At 34.9% G+C, this 19122-nt stretch overlaps 1 protein-coding gene across 1 annotated transcript; it reads left to right on the top strand.

The window, feature by feature from the left end:
- The first annotated feature begins 2444 nt into the window (after positions 1-2444).
- LOC111425350 (nicotinic Acetylcholine Receptor alpha7) lies at positions 2445-18612 on the top strand. Its single transcript, XM_023059327.2, has 9 exons — positions 2445-2897; positions 4471-4610; positions 8596-8640; positions 8858-8967; positions 9129-9309; positions 11069-11144; positions 11204-11595; positions 11657-11952; positions 15726-18612. Exons 1-9 carry the CDS (start codon positions 2804-2806, stop codon positions 16003-16005), a joined length of 1614 nt encoding a protein of 537 aa, XP_022915095.1. The 5' UTR covers positions 2445-2803; the 3' UTR covers positions 16006-18612.
- Positions 18613-19122: the final 510 nt, after the last annotated feature.

Below are 19122 nucleotides of genomic sequence, written 5' to 3'. Positions count from 1 at the left end.
AAAATGAAAAGAGAGCTTATTTCAAATACATTTCGACCAAACGCGATTCTAAGCAGAGATGGGGTTGGTTTGAAACATTTGCAAATTAATTCTATGACTCATAATAACAGTCAATTACCCATACAGTTGCAGAATCCTGATGGCATAAATAGTTTTTTTGTTTATAGCGTTCAAGATATCCTAGACTATATTACGAGACTGATAATTGCTATAAAGAGTTTTTCAGCTTTCACTTCCAATGTATTTTCATTTCGTACGTTTACCACGTCTGAGGTTATGGAAGTTATTTCAGTGATAAGCTCTTCTTCAATGGGGACTGACTTGGTTGGTATGCTTCGGATGTGTTGCCCTATTATTTTGCCGTATTTGACACACATTTTAAATACTTGTTTGGTTGAAAATATTTTTCCTGATCAATGAAAATGGGCTGTTGTGCTTCCATTACCAAAAAAAAAGAATCCAGTTGATTATGGAGATTTGCGTCCGATCAGTATTTTGCCAACTATGTCTAAAATTTAGACATAGTTTAGTTCTAAAATTTAGTTAATGATATTGATATCACTGAGTTGTGATAACAGAGTTTCTCTAATCTGGGTCCCGGGTCACTCTGGGGTTGCTGGCAATGAAGCGGCAGATGAGCTAGCACGAGAGGGCAGCGTTAAGGCGTTTGTGGGACCGGAACCAGTATTGGTGTATCATTTGCGATGGCCAAATATAGGATTGGGCTGTGGGCTGAAGAGAGACTTCGCCTACTGTGGACCAGTTCTCCTGGAATGAGACATGCTAAGGTGACTGTCAAACCCGGGAACATTTTAGGACTTGCTCGTAGCAGCATAAAAGTTCTAATGGGTGTCTTTAATGTGCGGAGGAAGCAGAGACGGTTGAGCATGTTTTATGCCACTGCCCTGCTGTTCACCGTATCAGATTCTCCTCAAAGGATCTGAATGACTTTTCACCGAGCAAGGTATTAATATTCGTTAAGAGCATTGGATTGATAACGATATCTATCGAGGTACAATAGATATACAGCGTGTCCCGTATCTTCCGCATCAGAGCATTATACGGTTGTAGGATACATTATTCTGAAGCGATCTTTCTAATAAAATTTTTTCGAAATGTTTATAATAACCGCACGGGAACTGTTTAAAGGAACTGTTTTTCGTCCAATCAGCAGATCGCAAATCAGACTCAGGTAATCGGTGCCACCCTCGGCCGGTTCGCTACGCCGATGATAACTCGTTTCCCACGTGTACTCACCAATAGATTCGTCATGGAAAGAGAAATAAACTTTTTCGATGAATCAAAGTCGTCCGTTATTGGTCGTCGTTAAACAGTTCCCGTGCGGTTATTATAAATATTTCGAAAAAATTTTATTAGAAAGATCGCTTCAGAATAATGTATTCTACAACCGTATAATGCTCTGATGCGGAAGATACGGGACACGCTGTATAGCCTATGTAATATAATAACAAATTTGTAAAAATTTTAATTGTGAAATCATGAAATGATTCAGATATTTCTCTTAAAGGATGTGGAAACGTTTTATAAGTCGATTAACGCCATCTATTGAAATCTATTAAAACTAATTTTATTGTTACACTTCTGATTAATGGTATATTTTGTTGTATTGAGTTAAGACTTAATAGTTTTATTAGAATTTTATTTATAAAAATAAATATAAAAATGTATTGATTATAGAAAAAAAAGTAGTAATGAAAGGTTTCCGTGAATGTTCGTAATACTATTACAGGTCACGTATAGAAAAGATTACGTTCGGTAAAGCGAGAAAAATAGGATTGGAAAAAAAAGTAAAAGTATTGATGGTGTAAAAAGGTAGTGGTAATGGTTTTGGATGGTGATAGAGAAGAGATAAAGAGGAGATCGATCGTCGACAAAGTTTTCGATAAGCCGGAACTCGGATGGTGCAAAAAAACGGTAACTTCGTAACCTCAACTAGTAGAAGCGGGGGGATGTTTTCTGAGGGGATCGAGTTGAAGTGGAGACAATTAGATGGAGTGTATTGGTGATGGCGGAAGTTAGCGCGGTTCGTAATAGAGTTAATTCGGCGACTTGTCGGGATTGAATTTTGCTTCCGGCAAGAGTCGTTCAATGAACTTAGATGCAAAGAAGTTCCGGGACTACGGGAAGACGGGCTAGAGAGGATCCAGGGTTTCAGAAAGATCTTCTAGGAACGGATTCAGTGGCGGAGGGGATGGTGTTTTGCCGCGGGTATGGGGGCGTAACGGCCGCGTGCGACTTCGAAATCAGTTATTAGTTATAAGTACGCATTGAATCAGTCAGTGAGGTCACGCTGCGGTACCATTATTGCGCGTGCGCGCACCCTCATTGATCTAGAAGGCCGGGATCGGCGCTGCAACGTGCGTGTAACCGGAGGCTGCACGCATGCGCCGCAATGTTCGTCAAGCGATCCTCAACACTCTGTACATGGCAGCGCAGTAGCGAACGAGATTCAGAGCCGACCGGCGATGGCAATAGCGATCGAGAGTAGGCACGAGGTCGTAAACATGAAGTAACGGCAGAATAGAATTTAAAACGAAACATAACTAAAAAAATTTTTAACCGAAACCCGTTTCACAACATAAACTAAACCCATATGTATATACGTGTGTATGCGCGACGACGATATACATAAGTATATATGTATGCAGGAGTAAACAAGCCGACCGACCGAGAAACACTGCTGGTTAAGAGAGTGCAAAGCTGAATCCGAGCCCAGCCATGAGCTAAAGCCCGAGGTTTCACGGGATCGACTTGAAGGAGAGTCTGGGCAGTACATCCCCAAATGGACAGTGCCATGCGACAATGCCACTTCCACCACGGTCCGCGAGCTTTGACGTTTCTTATACTCTTGAACATCATCTGCACACTACCGGACGGTATGATATTCACATTTTTGTTTGTTTATTTCTTTTTTTTCCGACACTATAATTCAAAGTCTACTCAAAACACTTTTTTCAAGTCCTATTACAATTCTTTTTATTCAAACACCGATTGTTTTTCGCAAATAATACCGGCGCATCCACCATTTTTACTAAATCCATTTAAACACGCTGCAATAACTCGACCATAAATTTAGGTACGTTCAAACACTTTTACTTTACACCTATTTTTGAATCTTTGTATCGCGTCGTCATATCATTCATTTCTACATCAATCGAACACGTTTGATCAGCTGTTTTCGCCCGTCAATTGAATGGACCTTTACATATATATATATATATATATATAAATATATATATATATATATATATATATATATATATATATAACGATATATTAATACACTTAGAATTAAAAAAAATTAAATAAATAAAACTAACTTGATTTATTAATTATTAACCATGTTATTTCATTCATAAAATCAAACAAACAATGTATGTGCTTTTTGATGGATTGACACAGATTGATCGATTGTTTGATTAAAGCTAACGAATTCATCACAATGTTCAATCGGTTTTATATTGATTTTTTCATGAATAACAAATCTAAAAAGTTACCAAACACGTTTAGCATGAATTTCAAGGAAATTAAAAAATGCTACTTTATTATTCAAATTCAGTTTAATTATGTTAAGATGTTTTGATCGTTTTTCCGGCAAGCTTTTTAAAACTCCTCCTAACAATAGGGAAGTAGTTAACGCCAGAAGCTAATAATTTTTTATGAGTTGAATTTATGAGTGAAATCATTAAAATTTTATTATGATAATAACAAACAAAAATTCGCTAATTAATGAACGGAATTAATTGAGATGTAAAGAAAATTTAATAAAACTTCAAACGTGTATCTTTATTCGAAAGCGAATGGAAATTGTTTTGAATGGAAATTGGTTAAACAACGCTAGTGCACTTGAAAACGCGGTACGAGAGAGTTTAATCGAATTAAACAAAGCTTTGTGGGGAAAGCAGCACAATGGACATAAATTAATGACCCATTCTGATGAGGCGAAAAGAGCACGGTGGAGTGTCAAGGGTTCGATTTTTCTAAAAATTAGTATTGCGGCGCGAACAAAGTAGTCAAGAACCCTTTCTTTATACGATCGTACGAGAACAAAAAGTCGAAAACACAAACAACAGAAAAAAATATATATTGTACCATCGAACCGAATTTATACCAGCTGCGCTCGAGAAACTATATCGAACTAAAACGCTCCGTGCAGATGTCGTCCTCCAAGTTTCCTTTGTCCGAACGCTTAAGGGCTCCCGGCGCTTATAAATCACCGTCGCTTTAATGTAATAATAATTCAACTTAAAAAACGACCCGATTTAAACGACGCAATTAAGCGCCACCTGCGTGCGTGACCGAATAATCGCGATCCGGTCCGTTCAAACGGCAATTAACGCCGATTGTCGATGTTAATTAATGCCCCATTATGCCCACCCTAACTGCGAGCTTTTGCGTCAGCCGCAGATCGACGATTTTTTGGAACAACTTTTCTTTCTTTTGTTGCAGAATCCGCGGCTGGGTACAACGAAAAAAAGCTCCTGCACAAGCTACTCGATCACTACAATGTCCTCGAACGACCGGTTGCCAATGAATCCGACCCGCTGCAACTTAGCTTTGGACTCACCCTCATGCAAATCATCGACGTGGTAAGTCAATTAATATTTTACAAAGTATCTAATAGATACTATTAAATCTAATTAACATCTTCAATAGAAGATGATCCAACAATGGTCTACATATTAATACCACGTCAGTTTATAATTGCAACTATTACCTCTATATATGTATATGCTTTACTGGAATATATATATTAATTTGTTGTTTTTTATTTTATTATTTTTAATATCATTTTATTGTATTAACAAACTTTTTATTAAAAGCAAAAATCGGCTGATGATGGACCATCGCGCGAAATCGGTTATTTTATACATTAATACCGATCATTGTTTTATTTGTTAGTTGAAAACAGTTCAAGATTCGAATGCAGAATTTTATTAATTTTATTAATTTGTACTTCTTGTTCTCATATATAAAAAAATGTAATTTTTTTATATTTTATTCAACACAGTTCATCAAAGGACTTTGGATTGTGTTTTTTCGCGTTTATCTCGTATTTTATTTTATTATTTTTAATATAATTTTATTGTATTAACAAACATTTTTATTAAAAGCAAAAATCGGCTGATGATGGACCATCGCGCGAAATCGGTTATTTTATACATTAATACCGATCATTGTTTTATTTGTTAGTTGAAAACAGTTCAAGATTCGAATGCAGAATTTTATGAATTTTATTAATTTGTACTTCTTGTTCTCATATATAAAAAAATGTAATTTTTTTATATTTTATTCAACACAGTTCATCAAAGGACTTTGGAATGTGTTTTTCGCGTTTATCTCTCATTTTATTTTATTATTTTTAACATAATTTTATTGTATTAACAAACATTTTTATTAAAAGCAAAAATCGGCTGATGATGGACCACCGCGCGAAACCGGTTATTTTATACATTAATACCGATGATCGTTTTATTTGTTAGTTGGAAACGGTTCAAGATTCGAATTCAGAATTTTATTTGATACTGTTTATTCGTATATGACATATTTGGCGTGGGAGTTTTAAGTGAAACAACATGAGAATGTTTTTTGAAAACATAAAAAAGGTGACGATGTAATGTTAAAATTCTCTGGCGACGTCTGGTTTAAAAAAGCCGAGTGAAATCGCAGACTAGAAGTTTTAAAAGCGGCCATTAATTTTAGTTATGCCAGCAAATTGTGAAAATTAGTTCTGCGCCGAGGCTAATGTAAGCATTCCCGAGGGTACGGGCGGTATAAATTCTCGTATAAGGGAATCTGGGAATCCGGAATTAGCGCTTCGGACATCTAAACTCGGTTTTATCGAATACCGAAACAAATATTTCCTAGAGAAAAAACCGACGATTCCTTTATTGGGGCATTTTATTTCGAAAATTATACATTGTACAAGTCGCCGGTCGAAGCGCGAGTGCAAAAACAATACGCTTTATGTTGGAGCTTTATACATATAAAAAGCTCACCGGAATGGAATCCATTGTCGATTGGGAGTGCTAAAACGGTAAATGTGTCCGGCGGACCGCGAATTGTTTTGGACCAATTTATGTTTAGTTTTATTTAAACAACACTCGACCCACTCATTATGTTAATATTTTTATTATTATTTGTAAACAGTTTTTCTTTATATTTAATATTTACTTTAATTAAATGGAATGAAATATTTGATGTATTATTTATTAAATTAAAACAATAAAAGAGCAAATCAATTAAATTTATAAATTAAATCGCGCAATGTTTTCATATTTCAATATTTTACTGCAATAATTCACGAACCATATCCAACATCTACATTCAATTTAATAAAATATTCCACCAAAGGTAAAACAATACATAATTTTTATTGTATACGTTGAGTCATGTATTGAAATCTGGAGAGTTACTCTTGGCTATCCTTTGATCCTGGTGGTAGGTGGGCGGACATTTTTTTTTATTTCTCCTCAGAACAAATTTGGCCAGTTTAGGCAACCGCAAGTATTACATCTATATATGCTTTACTGAAATATATATATTAATTTGTAATTTGTGTTATAGTTTATTCAACACCGTTCATGAAAAGATTTTGGATTGTGTTTTTCGCGTTTATCCCATATTTTATTTTATTATTTTTAATATAATTTTATTGTATCAACAAACATTTTTATGAAAAGCAAAAATCGGCTGATGATGGACCATCGCGCGAAACCGGTCATTTTATACATTAATACCGATGATTGTTTTATTTGTTATTGGAAACAGTTCAAGGTTCGAATGCAGAATGTTATTTGATACTTTTTATTAATTTTATTAATTTGTACAATTGAATGTTTTCATATTTCAATATTTTATTGCAATAATTCACGAACCATCTCCAACGTCTACATTCAATTTAATAAAATATTCCACCAAAGGTAAAACCATACACAATTTTTATTGTATACGTGTTGAGTCACGTATTGAAATCTGGAGAGTTACTCTTGGCTATCCTTTGATCCTGGTGGTAGGTGGGCGGACTTTTTTTTTATTTCTCCGAAACTTTCATCCTACAAAAACGGAACCAGAATAAATTTGGCCAGTTTAGGCAACCGTCCAGCAGCTGCCGGCTCCGCCAATCGATAGCCCCGTGTATTATTCACCGGCGAATGTGCCCGGCATCTGAAGTGCACGTGCATAATTCATTAAATAGGACGTCCGAATTTATTCCGAACGTTGCCACTTCGGCGTCCGTAATTCGAGTTCGATTGTCATAACGAGCAATGCACCTTCGGGAATCCCGCTTTCCGGCCAAATCGTTTCCTCATTTCATCTCTGTAACTCACGCCCCAATCTCTCTCTCTCTCACTCACTCTTATTCACTTCCGTTTTAACCCACATCCCAGACAAACATTGAACCTCGTTCAGGTCAACTTCACTTGGACATGTCATCATAGATGGTATATGAAAGTTCTTTTTCATTCACTTTTCCTTTTTTAGTAGGTTCTTTTAGATTTTTCGTTTTAATCCTTTTTAATACCTACAAAATAACGGAAATTTCATATAACATGTAATAATATATGAATGCAGTAACCATACTTACGAAACTACTATGTATTTGCACTGTCTCACATAAAATGCAACATAACTGAATAGTACAGGCATTGGGTAGTTTTGCAAAGGAAAAGTTTTGCTTGGAAAAAGGTGACGTGCTTATGATGACCCGAATGTTTCTGGTTCTAGGTTTAGTGTTAGTTCTGTAATTAAAACTAGAACTAACACTAGACTTAGAACTAGAAGCATTCGGGTTTAGCCGCACGTCTCTCAAGACGGCTAAACCCGAATGATTCTAGTTCTAGGTCTTGTGTTAGTTCTAGTGATAGTGCTAGTGTAAAACTAGAACTAACACTAGACCTAGAACCAGAAACATTCGGGTCATCATAAGCACGTCACCTTTTTCCAAACAAAACTTTTCCTTTGCAAAACTACCTAGTACTATTAAGCTATGTTGCATTTTATGTGAAACAGTGCAAGTACATAGTAGTTTCGTAACTATGGTTCTAGGTTTAGTGTTAGTTCTGCAATTAAAACTGAAACTAACACTAGACTTAGAACTAGAAGCATTCGGGTTTAGCCGCACGTCTCTCAAGACGGCTAAACCCGAATGATTCTAGTTCTAGGTCTTGTGTTAGTTCTAGTGATAGTGCTAGTGTAAAACTAGAACTAACACTAGACCTAGAACCAGAAACATTCGGGTCATCATAAGCACGTCACCTTTTTCCAAACAAAACTTTTCCTTTTCAAAACCAGCTAGTACTATTAAGCTATGTTGCATTTTATGTGAAACAGTGCAAGTACATAGTAGTTTCGTAACTATGGTTACTGCATTCATGACTGAACATTCAGACATGTTGCATTTTATGTGGTGCAAAGTAAGTAGTTTCTATGGAAATAAACTGCTTGCTGCAATGAATCCCTTAGCTTTAATAAAGGTAACTTTTTGGGCAAGTTAAGACAGAATGGCAATAACATAAATTGATAAGGTTGAAAGAGAATTTATAATATAAATATAATTTGTGTTTGTTTCAGGACGAGAAAAATCAACTACTCATCACGAACATATGGTTGAAATTGGTAAGAAAGTTTTAAAGTCATAGTCCTTCCGGTGCAACGCTCCTTTTCGTGAAGTTTAATATTGAAAAGTCGCATTTGCCAAACTAAAATTCGGAATCTTGGGAAGAATCTTTCTCGGGAATTTAGCGCGTAACCTAGTTTTGGTTTGGCACGTAGCTTGATCCCTCCAAGTCCCCTCGACAAGACATAAGGTATCGGCATTTTGTCGCCTCTGCAGGAATGGAACGACATGAACCTACGGTGGAATTCGTCCGAATACGGTGGCGTGAAAGACTTGAGGATCCCTCCCCATCGTCTTTGGAAACCCGACGTCCTCATGTACAACAGGTAAGACGAATCGCCCGAATTTCACACGAATTTCCTTCCTATTTCAAACGATATTTCTCTTCGGTTATCCCTTTTCTGTTTATTTTCTCTTTGTTTTTTTTTATTTGTTTTATTTATCTCCTTATTTTCTATTTCTTTCGTTTTTTTTTCTTTTTTTACAGTGCCGACGAGGGATTTGATGGTACGTATCCCACCAACGTCGTCGTTAGGAACAACGGAAGCTGCATGTATGTTCCTCCTGGGATATTCAAAAGCACCTGCAAGATTGACATCACGTGGTTTCCTTTCGACGACCAGAGATGTGAGATGAAGTTCGGCAGTTGGACCTATGATGGATTACAGGTATCTTAATTGTCTCGCTGATGGTTTGTGACTGGCGTGTTGGGCCATTTATCATTTAGGACAATTGATAATACAATATAAGGATTAACACAATTAGGTTAATTAATGTTGGTTAGGTAAAAAATTGGATGCTTGAAGAAAATGAGTTTTCGTTAAGTGTAAGTGATATCGTTCGATCAGAACAAGTGGTGATTAAAGCATCTGGTTGAGGGTCCTTATGGGGGCGTCACAGAGAGCGATAAGGAAGTAAACTCAAAGTGCGGACCCTGAAAATCGATAGACCAACGAGCGAAATCGTGCGTTATAAATACCAAAAGACAAAGACAAAGTTAGTATCAACGCAATTAGGGAGTTTTTAGTTTTCTCAGACACTCTCTTTTAAGGCGTCCGATCCGGTGGTTTCAAACTAATTAGGGACGTAACTCGGTAACGACTCCCTTCAGTTGGTAACGACTCGGTAACGGGCCGTTTTTATTAGGTCGGTCGTACTTCAAGTCCTCGCGGGGCTTTCGGTTGCATCTCGTCCTACGAAGTATCAAGTCCTGGGAACGCTAACGAACCGTCGTAGAGTTTCTTTACGCGACGGCATCGTGTTTTGATGAAAAATCGATGAGGGCGCCTCTGAAAATGCGAGGGGGTAATTTTTCAAACGAGGACAGATTGGTTCAAACTCGTTATTGCGCAGGCATGAATGTTTTACGCAATTCTTATCCTGGAATTTTTTCTCATCTTTCCCGTCTACGGGCATATGTCACGCACGCCGGGATCAATACCGGGATGAAAACGAGCCGACGAAAAGCGGATTCCTCGCGGTTCGACGCGCCACCGTCGTGTGCCTACGAATATTTTAAAATTCCATTTAAGTCCATCGCACCACGATCCGTTTAATACCAATTTCGTGACGAGATTTACTGATTAAAGTAAACACGCGATTCGAACAGGTGAGATTTATATTAAATCAACGCAGTGTGAATCGAATCATCATGTTTCAACTAAAAAACTAAAATTAAATAAACCGCTATTTCATTGGAGTTAACACAATATTTAATTTTGTTCTTTTTCCCTTTTTATCCAACGTTGTACTTTTTCGAGCGAACTAAAATTACGACTTCAATTAAGTTTTTAACAGATGGTAAAAAATTTAAATGAACATCATAAAATTAACTTAAACAAGAGCATGATCTAATATGTACAGTGTGTTAATTAATCATATAATAATCATACCCGACGTCGTCATTGCAAGTATGCAACCAATACCACAGTATTTTTATTGCAATACGCGATTTGCGTATGATGCGTATTGCACTGTGATAGTGGTTGCATACTTGCGGGTACGATAATTAATTAACACACTGTACTTCTAATCTTATCTTTCGTTAACTTCTTGTTTAGGCAAACAATTTGCATGCAAAGGAGCGCGGTATTTAGGGAAAACGAGCTTGGGATTTAAAATTTAAAGGAGGCGCTCAATTAGAACTGGAAAATCGCTAATTGCTGGCAATACTTCAGGCGGTAATTACTGAACGGGACAAAATGGATATATCTTGACCGATATTAAATTTACTCCACATCAATTTTATTTACGCGGGCAGTGTTTCAGATCGCAACTGCTTAAATGGAACTATCGATTTTGTAGCCTTAGATGCATATCTCGATCCTTTCCTTTTTCCTCTTCCAGGAAGAGTTATCTTAGGTCTCCGACGGGATAAAGAGGACAGTAAACTACTGAAAAGGCTGTAACGTTCGATTTCCTTTACAGCTGGACCTGCAGCTGCAGGATGAGGGCGGTGGGGACATCAGCAGCTTCATAACAAACGGGGAGTGGGATTTGCTGGGTAAGCGATTTCCTATAATTGGCCCTAAGCCTCTACAACGTCCGTTCTCGATTGGGCAGGCGTTCCTGGGAAGCGGAACGAGATCTACTACAACTGCTGCCCCGAACCGTACATCGACATCACGTTCGTCATCATAATACGACGGAGAACGTTGTATTACTTCTTCAACCTGATAGTTCCGTGCGTCCTAATCGCTTCCATGGCCGTCTTAGGGTTTACACTGCCGCCGGATTCTGGAGAGAAGCTTTCATTAGGTGTCACCATCCTCTTATCGCTGACCGTGTTCTTAAATATGGTTGCCGAAACGATGCCAGCAACTTCGGATGCCGTCCCTCTCTTGGGAACCTACTTCAATTGCATCATGTTCATGGTGGCCTCGAGCGTTGTCTCCACGATTCTCATACTCAACTACCACCATCGGAACGCAGACACTCACGAGATGTCATCATGGGTAAGGTTTTATGTGACACTCCTACCAATATATATAACATTAATATTGCAAAAATTTCTAGGTGAAAGTCGTCTTCCTCTACTGGCTCCCGTGGGTCCTGCGAATGCAACGGCCCACGTCGACCCCCCAAAAACCCAACTGCGATTGCTCAACGCCACAAAGTAGCAGCAGCAGACCCGCGTCTGTTGGCGCCGATCGCAAACAACTCCAATTTCAAGACGTTGAGCTTAAGGAACGATCGTCAAAAAGTTTATTAGCCAACGTTTTGGATATTGATGACGACTTTAGACACAATCATCGCGGTGCTAGCACACCCACCCCTATCCCTGCAGCAGCATTTTTCAGAACTGTGTATAGGTAAGTTACTAAATATAATGTTAAAATCTTTTCAATGTTCCCTAACTCCTTTTCAACGTTTTCATTCCGCTCCCGTAATTCAGATAAATTATTCGCGAACCTGAATAAACTTGAGTTTCCCACATATTCCCACGCAGCAAATTGAAAAGAAAAAAGAAACCTGCAGAAAGTCGGGACTTTTGAAGTAAAGAATTTAAAAAAAATGTTGAAAACTTCCTCATTTCTAACAACGGCCTGTACGTACGTGATATTTCGTATCTCTGGGTCAGTACGTCGGGTCGGAAGCGGAAAACGCTTACCCCGTTTTTACGAGCAACCTTAAGCGGCCGTTTCGTCTTACGGACGTCGTTTCGCAAATCGCCGAGCTACCCGAAATTGAGGAATTGCGGTATTCAATTCGCGTGAGTAGCTTCGGACGGGCACATTTTACGGAGACGCCTCGACAATCCATCATTTTCATCTACCGCAAAAAATATCCGCGTATTAAACTTGTCGGCAAATAGTTTTTAGGTCGACTAAAAGGGACGCCCTCTAGTGTAATATTGAAAAGAGCTACTCTGAAGATTACACACACATTTTACTCTTTTATTAGTTCTGTCTCAGATCACTTTAACACCCATTCATCTTCTAAAACACTTTAACATGCTTTTAATTTCTTTTTTATATTATCGTTTTATTTATTTATATCTCAACTCAAAATAAACTTTAATTTCCTTCATAAAAATTAATTTAGTTCCATAAAAGTTCGAGATATTAATTAGTAAAATTAATTAGCAATTTTTGCCGTTTTTTAGATAGAAGTAAAAATTAATAAAAAATCGATTTTTTGGAAAATTGTATTCAAATATTCATCAATTATTAATTAAAGGGTCTATTTTCCGATGAATAAATTTGTTTTGAAAAATTAGACCTGGTTCTTGAGATATTAATTATTAAAGTTAATTATTTTAATAATTTTTGCCATTTTTTGGAGTAAATAAAAATTTCTAAATAATAGATGTTTTAAAAAATTATTATGAAATGTTCATCAATTGTTAATCAAACAGTGTGTTAATTAATTATCATACCCGACGTCATCATTGCAAGTATGCAACCAATATCACAGTATTGGTATTCCCACTCCCCGAATTTCTCCTGGTTCTTGAGACATTAATTATTAATTTTTATCGTTTCTGGGGGTAAATAAAAATTCCTAAAAAATTGATTTCTTGAAAATTTTTTATGAAATTTGTTAATTAAAGCATCTACTTTCCAGTGAATAAGTCAATTGTTAATCAAAGCATCTACAGTGTGTTAATTAATTATCATACCTGACGTCATCATTGCAAGTATGCAACCAATATCACAGTATTGGTATTCCCACTCCCCGAATTTCTCCTGGTTCTTGAGACATTAATTATTAATTTTTATCGTTTCTGGGGGTAAATAAAAATTCCTAAAAAATTGATTTCTTGAAAATTTTTTATGAAATTTGTTAATTAAAGCATCTACTTTCCAGTGAATAAGTCAATTGTTAATCAAAGCATCTACAGTGTGTTAATTAATTATCATACCTGACGTCATCATTGCAAGTATGCAACCAATATCACAGTATTGGTATTCCCACTCCCGGAATTTGTCCTGGTTCTTGAGATATAAATTATTAATTTTTGTCGTTTTTGGGGGTAAATAAAAATTCCTAAAAAATTGATTTCTTGAAAATTTTTTATGAAATTTGTTAATCAAAGCATCTACTTTCCAGTAAATAAGTCCGTTTTTCAAAATTTTACCTTGTTCTTGAGATATTAATGATTAAAGTTAATTATTAATTTTTGCAATTTTGGGGTAATTAAAAATTTATAAATAATAGATGTTTTAAAAAATTGTTATGAAATGTTCATCAATTGTTAATCAAAGCATCTACAGTGTGTTAATTAATTATCATACCCGACGTCATCATTGCAAGTATGCAACCAATATCACAGTATTAGTATTGCCACTCCCCGAATTTATCCTGGTTCTTGAGATATTAATTATTAATTTTTGTCGTTTTTGGGGGTAAATAAAAATTCATAAAAAATCGATTTCTTGAAAATTTTTTATGAAATTTGTTAATCAAAGCATCTACTTTCCAGTGAATAAGTCCGTTTTTCAAAATTTTACCTGGTTCTTGAAATATTAATGATTAAAGTTAATTATTAATTTTTGCAATTTTGGGGTAATTAAAAATTTATAAATAATAGATGTTTTAAAAAATTGTTATGAAATGTTCATCAATTGTTAATCAAAGCATCTACAGTGTGTTAATTAATTATCACACCCGACGTCATCATTGCAAGTATGCAACCAATATCACAGTATTGGTATTCCCACTCCCCGAATTCCTCCTGGTTCTTGAGATATTAATTATTAATTTTTGTCGTTTCTGGGGGTAAATAAAAATTCCTAAAAAATTGATTTCTTGAAAATTTTTTATGAAATTTGTTAACTAAAGCACTTACTTTCCAGTTAATAAGTCAATTGTTAATCAAAGCATCTACAGTGTGTTAATTAATTATCATACCTGACGTCATCATTGCAAGTATGCAACCAATATCACAGTATTGGTATTGCCACTCCCTGAATTTGTCCTGGTTCTTAAGATATTAATTATTAATTTTTGTCGTTTTTGGGGGTAAATAAAAATTCCTAAAAAATCGATTTCTTGAAAATTTTTTATGAAATTTGTTAATTAAAGCATCTACTTTCCAGTGAATAAGTCAATTATTAATCAAAGCATCTGCAGTGTGTTAATTAATTATCATACCCGACGTCATCATTGCAAGTATGCAACCAATATCACAGTATTGGTATTGCTACTCCCCGAATTTCTCCTGGTTCTTGAGATATTAATTATTAATTTTTGTCGTTTCTGGGGGTAAATAAAAATTCCTAAAAAATTGATTTCTTGAAAATTTTTTATGAAATTTGTTAATTAAAGCATCTACTTTCCAGTGAATAAGTCCGTTTTTCAAAATTTTACCTGGTTCTTGAAATATTAATGATTAAAGTTAATTATTAATTTTTGCAATTTTGGAGTAATTAAAAATTTATAAATAATAGATGTTTTAAAAAATTGCAAAGCATTTACAGTGTGTTAATTAATTATCATAACCGACGTCATCATTGCAACTATGCAACCAATATCACAGTATTGGTATTGCTACTCCCCGAATTTGTCCTGGTTCTTGAGATATTAATTATTAATTTTTGTCGTTTTTGGGGGTAAATAAAAATTTATAAAAAATCGATTTCTTGAAAATTTTTATGAAATTTGTTAATCAAAGCATCTACTTTCCAGTGAATAAGTCCGTTTTTCAAAATTTTACCTGGTTCTTAAGATATTAATGATTAAAGTTAATTATTAATTTTTGCCATTTTTTGGCAAATAAAAATTTCTAAATAATACATGTTTAAAAAAAGTGTTATGAAATGTTCATCACTTGTCAATCAAAGCATCTACAGTGTGTTAATTAATTATCATACCCGACGTCATCATTGCAAGTATGCAACCAACATCACAATATTGGTATTGTAATACTAATACTGTGATATTGGTTGCATGGTACTTACCAGTGAATAAGTAATATAAAAATTATTAAAATTGATTAATTTAATACTAAATTGTTATAAATTAGAAAAAAGAATAAAAATTGTAAAAAAATTAAAATAAAAAAAGTGCGAGTGCTGGAATTGAACCTAGTCTTTTGACGGGGGCTTTTTATAAAGTTGTTAAAATGATATTTTTGTTGTAGACCGAATGAAGATAATGGTAACGGGGGAGCACGTTTGCATGAATCGTTGGTGTCAAACCACGCGTGTTTCAGTGCGGATTACGAATTGGCGTTGATCCTAAAAGAGATCCGTTTTATAACGGACCAATTACGAAAGGAGGACGAGGCCGCGGATATCACCAGGGATTGGAAGTTTGCCGCGATGGTCGTTGACAGATTGTGCCTTATTATTTTCACGTTGTTCACCATCATCGCCACGTTGGCGGTCCTGTTCTCCGCGCCGCACATAATCGTCTCGTAGCGTATCCCGTCTGCTGATTAAAAAGCATCAGCTTAGGGACGATAGGGCCGGAGGGCGGAGGCGCGCGAAGCGATCCCCAGGGGGCCGAAGACCAGTGGTTTCACAACCGTTATCAGCGTTTCGTTCGAACCGTTACACTAAACCCAGTTTGGAACGAACCTAAAAACGTTGTACATTAATGTTAAAAATAATTTAAAAAAAGAAAAAAATAAATTGGTCGCGGGGCGAAGCCTGATCGAGATGTGTTGAGCTTTTAAGCCGTTTCTATTTTTGATAGAGGCATCGGGCGACGCCCCGTGTACCCCCTTAAACAAAAAGTTAAATGAAACTCACTTCGAGTTGAAATGTTAAAGTTAACGATAACTCCTAGTCATATACTTGTTCGAGCGTTTGGAAACTACCGTTAAAAATATATGTGTATTGTGTTTTAAAAATAAAAAAAATCGCTGTGTAGTTTTGCACTAGGGCGCTTACTAAAATTAACCTTATAAACTATGAGATATAAAGAAAAAATATTAATGAACGTTCGTACAACAGGGTTTATTGTATTTAATGAAACTAATGAAACCAAATGCAAAAATAACGAGAAAACGAGAAAAACATACCTAAAACATAGAATGAGCAGAACAGAGAATTTGCCGCCAAAATCTTACCTTTACGATTAAGACAAACATATTAAAACATAAAAGGCCCCGATAAAGTTTTCTGTTCTGAATATGCTGTGTCTAAACGTTATTAAAAATAGTGAGGATTGTACAATTACTAGACTATAAGAACTAACGTAATAACTTTAAGGGTGTAATAAGGAACATTTTGCAAAAACATTGTTCTGAAAGAATGTGGAAAAATCAAGACGCCCCCTGAACAGATTCATTTGACCATAGTTTAGTTGACGGTCTCAGTTTTTTAGTGTAACGTTCATTAGGGTATTGACACAATCATACTGTGATAAAATCAAGTTAAATGTTGAGTTGTCAGGCTGGTGTCTCAAGCAGCCGGACTTTGTTCGAAATGAAAAAAAAAAATAAAAGCTTTAGCGGCAGATCGCCTGCTATTTCGCATTGTTAATATTTTATAAAAAACGACGTGTAGAATTTATACTTTTATGTTCCACTTACTACAAAAAAAATGAATAATATATATTGTACGAATTCGTTAAAATAAAAACTCGGAATCAAATAAATCCAAAGTTAAAAAATTAAAAAAAAAGAAAATGAAGAAATTTTTCGAATAAATTAGCTGCTAACGTAGTGTGTAACTTTCACTTAAAAAAATGAATTTCTTATATACTGTAAATACTAAATTCTATAATGTTAGTTGATAATAATAATACTAATAATAATAATGATAAATACTAATAACGAGAATAATAATCAATAATTTGTTAATAATCCTGGGATTTAGACTTCTTTGGATGTCGCCCCTTTTTAAAATCTCTCCTTCTTACTTCCTATACGGAACAGGGGCCAATTTCAATAACTAAAACGACAAGAATAAAAGAAAAAACTTACTTTCACTAAATAAAAAATAAAATCCCAGCGATGCTAACAAATTAAATTAGTTAAAAACGATGCCCGTTATCAAAAAACAAAAAAAAAAATGGCGACATATCTTCGGACTTCATTATTGTCAACAAGTCTTTCAAGCGATTTAAAAAAAAAACGTAAAAATAAAAATGAGAAGAGCCGATTAAAAAAAGAAAATGAACTAGAAGGCTATGTTAAAAAAGTATTATTAATAATAATGATAATGTATAAATAATTTTAAAATGCAAAAAACGCGTTAAATAAACTAGGGATTGGAACGAATGGTTAAAATATTATATTACCGTTTTTTCACGTTTAATATTTATTTATTGCATTGTCGTCTGATGTATTAACTTATTGCTCAAATAAAATCAACCGGCTCCTTCACCATCTCCCAATATAAAAGGAAGTTGCTCAAACACAAAAAACGCCGAAAAATTAAAAGGATAACACTTAAAAAAAATCGTCAAGGAGTTGTGAAAGATCCGCTTGCGTTCGATGCAATAAGAATACATCTACGAATATAAAAAAACGTTCTTCCACTGTCATGCAAGACAATATCTTGTTAAAATATCTTCTAATTGATATAAGTTCAATGTTTGAAGCGGCGTTCGAGAACGAAATTAACGTTTAATAAACGTTTAGACGATTGTTTCGTTGGATTCAAGTCATCTATCTCTCTTTAAAAGGCGGAAAAATCGAACGTGGCTATAAAAAAAATTAATTAAAAAAGGCGAATGTCAAAAAAATCATAGTAGAAAAAAGCGGATGTTAAGTAATCGAACTTAAAAAAGGCGGATGTTAAAAAAAGGCGATGAAATAAAAAACGACCTGGTAAATAATAATAAAAAAATTTCAATAAATTACTGTAATCACGACGGCATGTAATTTCCCTGCAAACTCATTATAAGCGAAGTAAAGAACACGAGATTCGACAATCGGTTTTTTTGGTTCTACGCCATACAACCGGCGTATGTCTACTGCAAAAAGAATTGTTTTCTACTGAACAATGTAATAACTGTGTCACAATGGGTTGTATTTGTTAAAATGAATTTGAATTAAATGACAAAATGAAATTTTATGTTTTTATTTATTATTTATTCTTACCTATTCCTTTTTTTAAATAAATAAATATATTTATTTATTTAAAATTTATTAAAATTATATTTATTTATAAAATTAAATTATATAAAAATTTAAATAAAAAAAAAGAAAAAAATTAATAATCTGATTTATTAAAATTGACATAAAATTGTATTTGTCAACGTTTGTGAAAAAGGTTAAAGATAAAATTGGAGTGATAAATGTCAATAGTAATTGGAGAAATAAAAAGAATGGGAGAAAAAGAGATGAAATTGGAAGATGTCGCGAAAAAGGAGAATTAAAGAAATTTAAGTGATGGGGTGTAAAAGGTGTCAAGAGAAATTCATATTACGAATTCTTTGGAATCCGTAGAAAGGGCTTGGCGCAATCGCGTTGTTGGCGCGAATCGATAAATAGGAAGGGACAATGCACCGATTGGCGGAGGGCGAAATTTTGCGCCATCTCGTGTTGGGCGATGGGCGCAATTTCAATTGCCCGTATGGGAGTG

Source organism: Onthophagus taurus, chromosome 8 (assembly GCF_036711975.1).
Source record: "Onthophagus taurus isolate NC chromosome 8, IU_Otau_3.0, whole genome shotgun sequence".
Lineage (NCBI taxonomy): Eukaryota > Metazoa > Arthropoda > Insecta > Coleoptera > Scarabaeidae > Onthophagus > Onthophagus taurus.
Note: the sequence above shows the minus strand (reverse complement) of the source record. Positions and strands in the feature narration are given on the sequence as shown.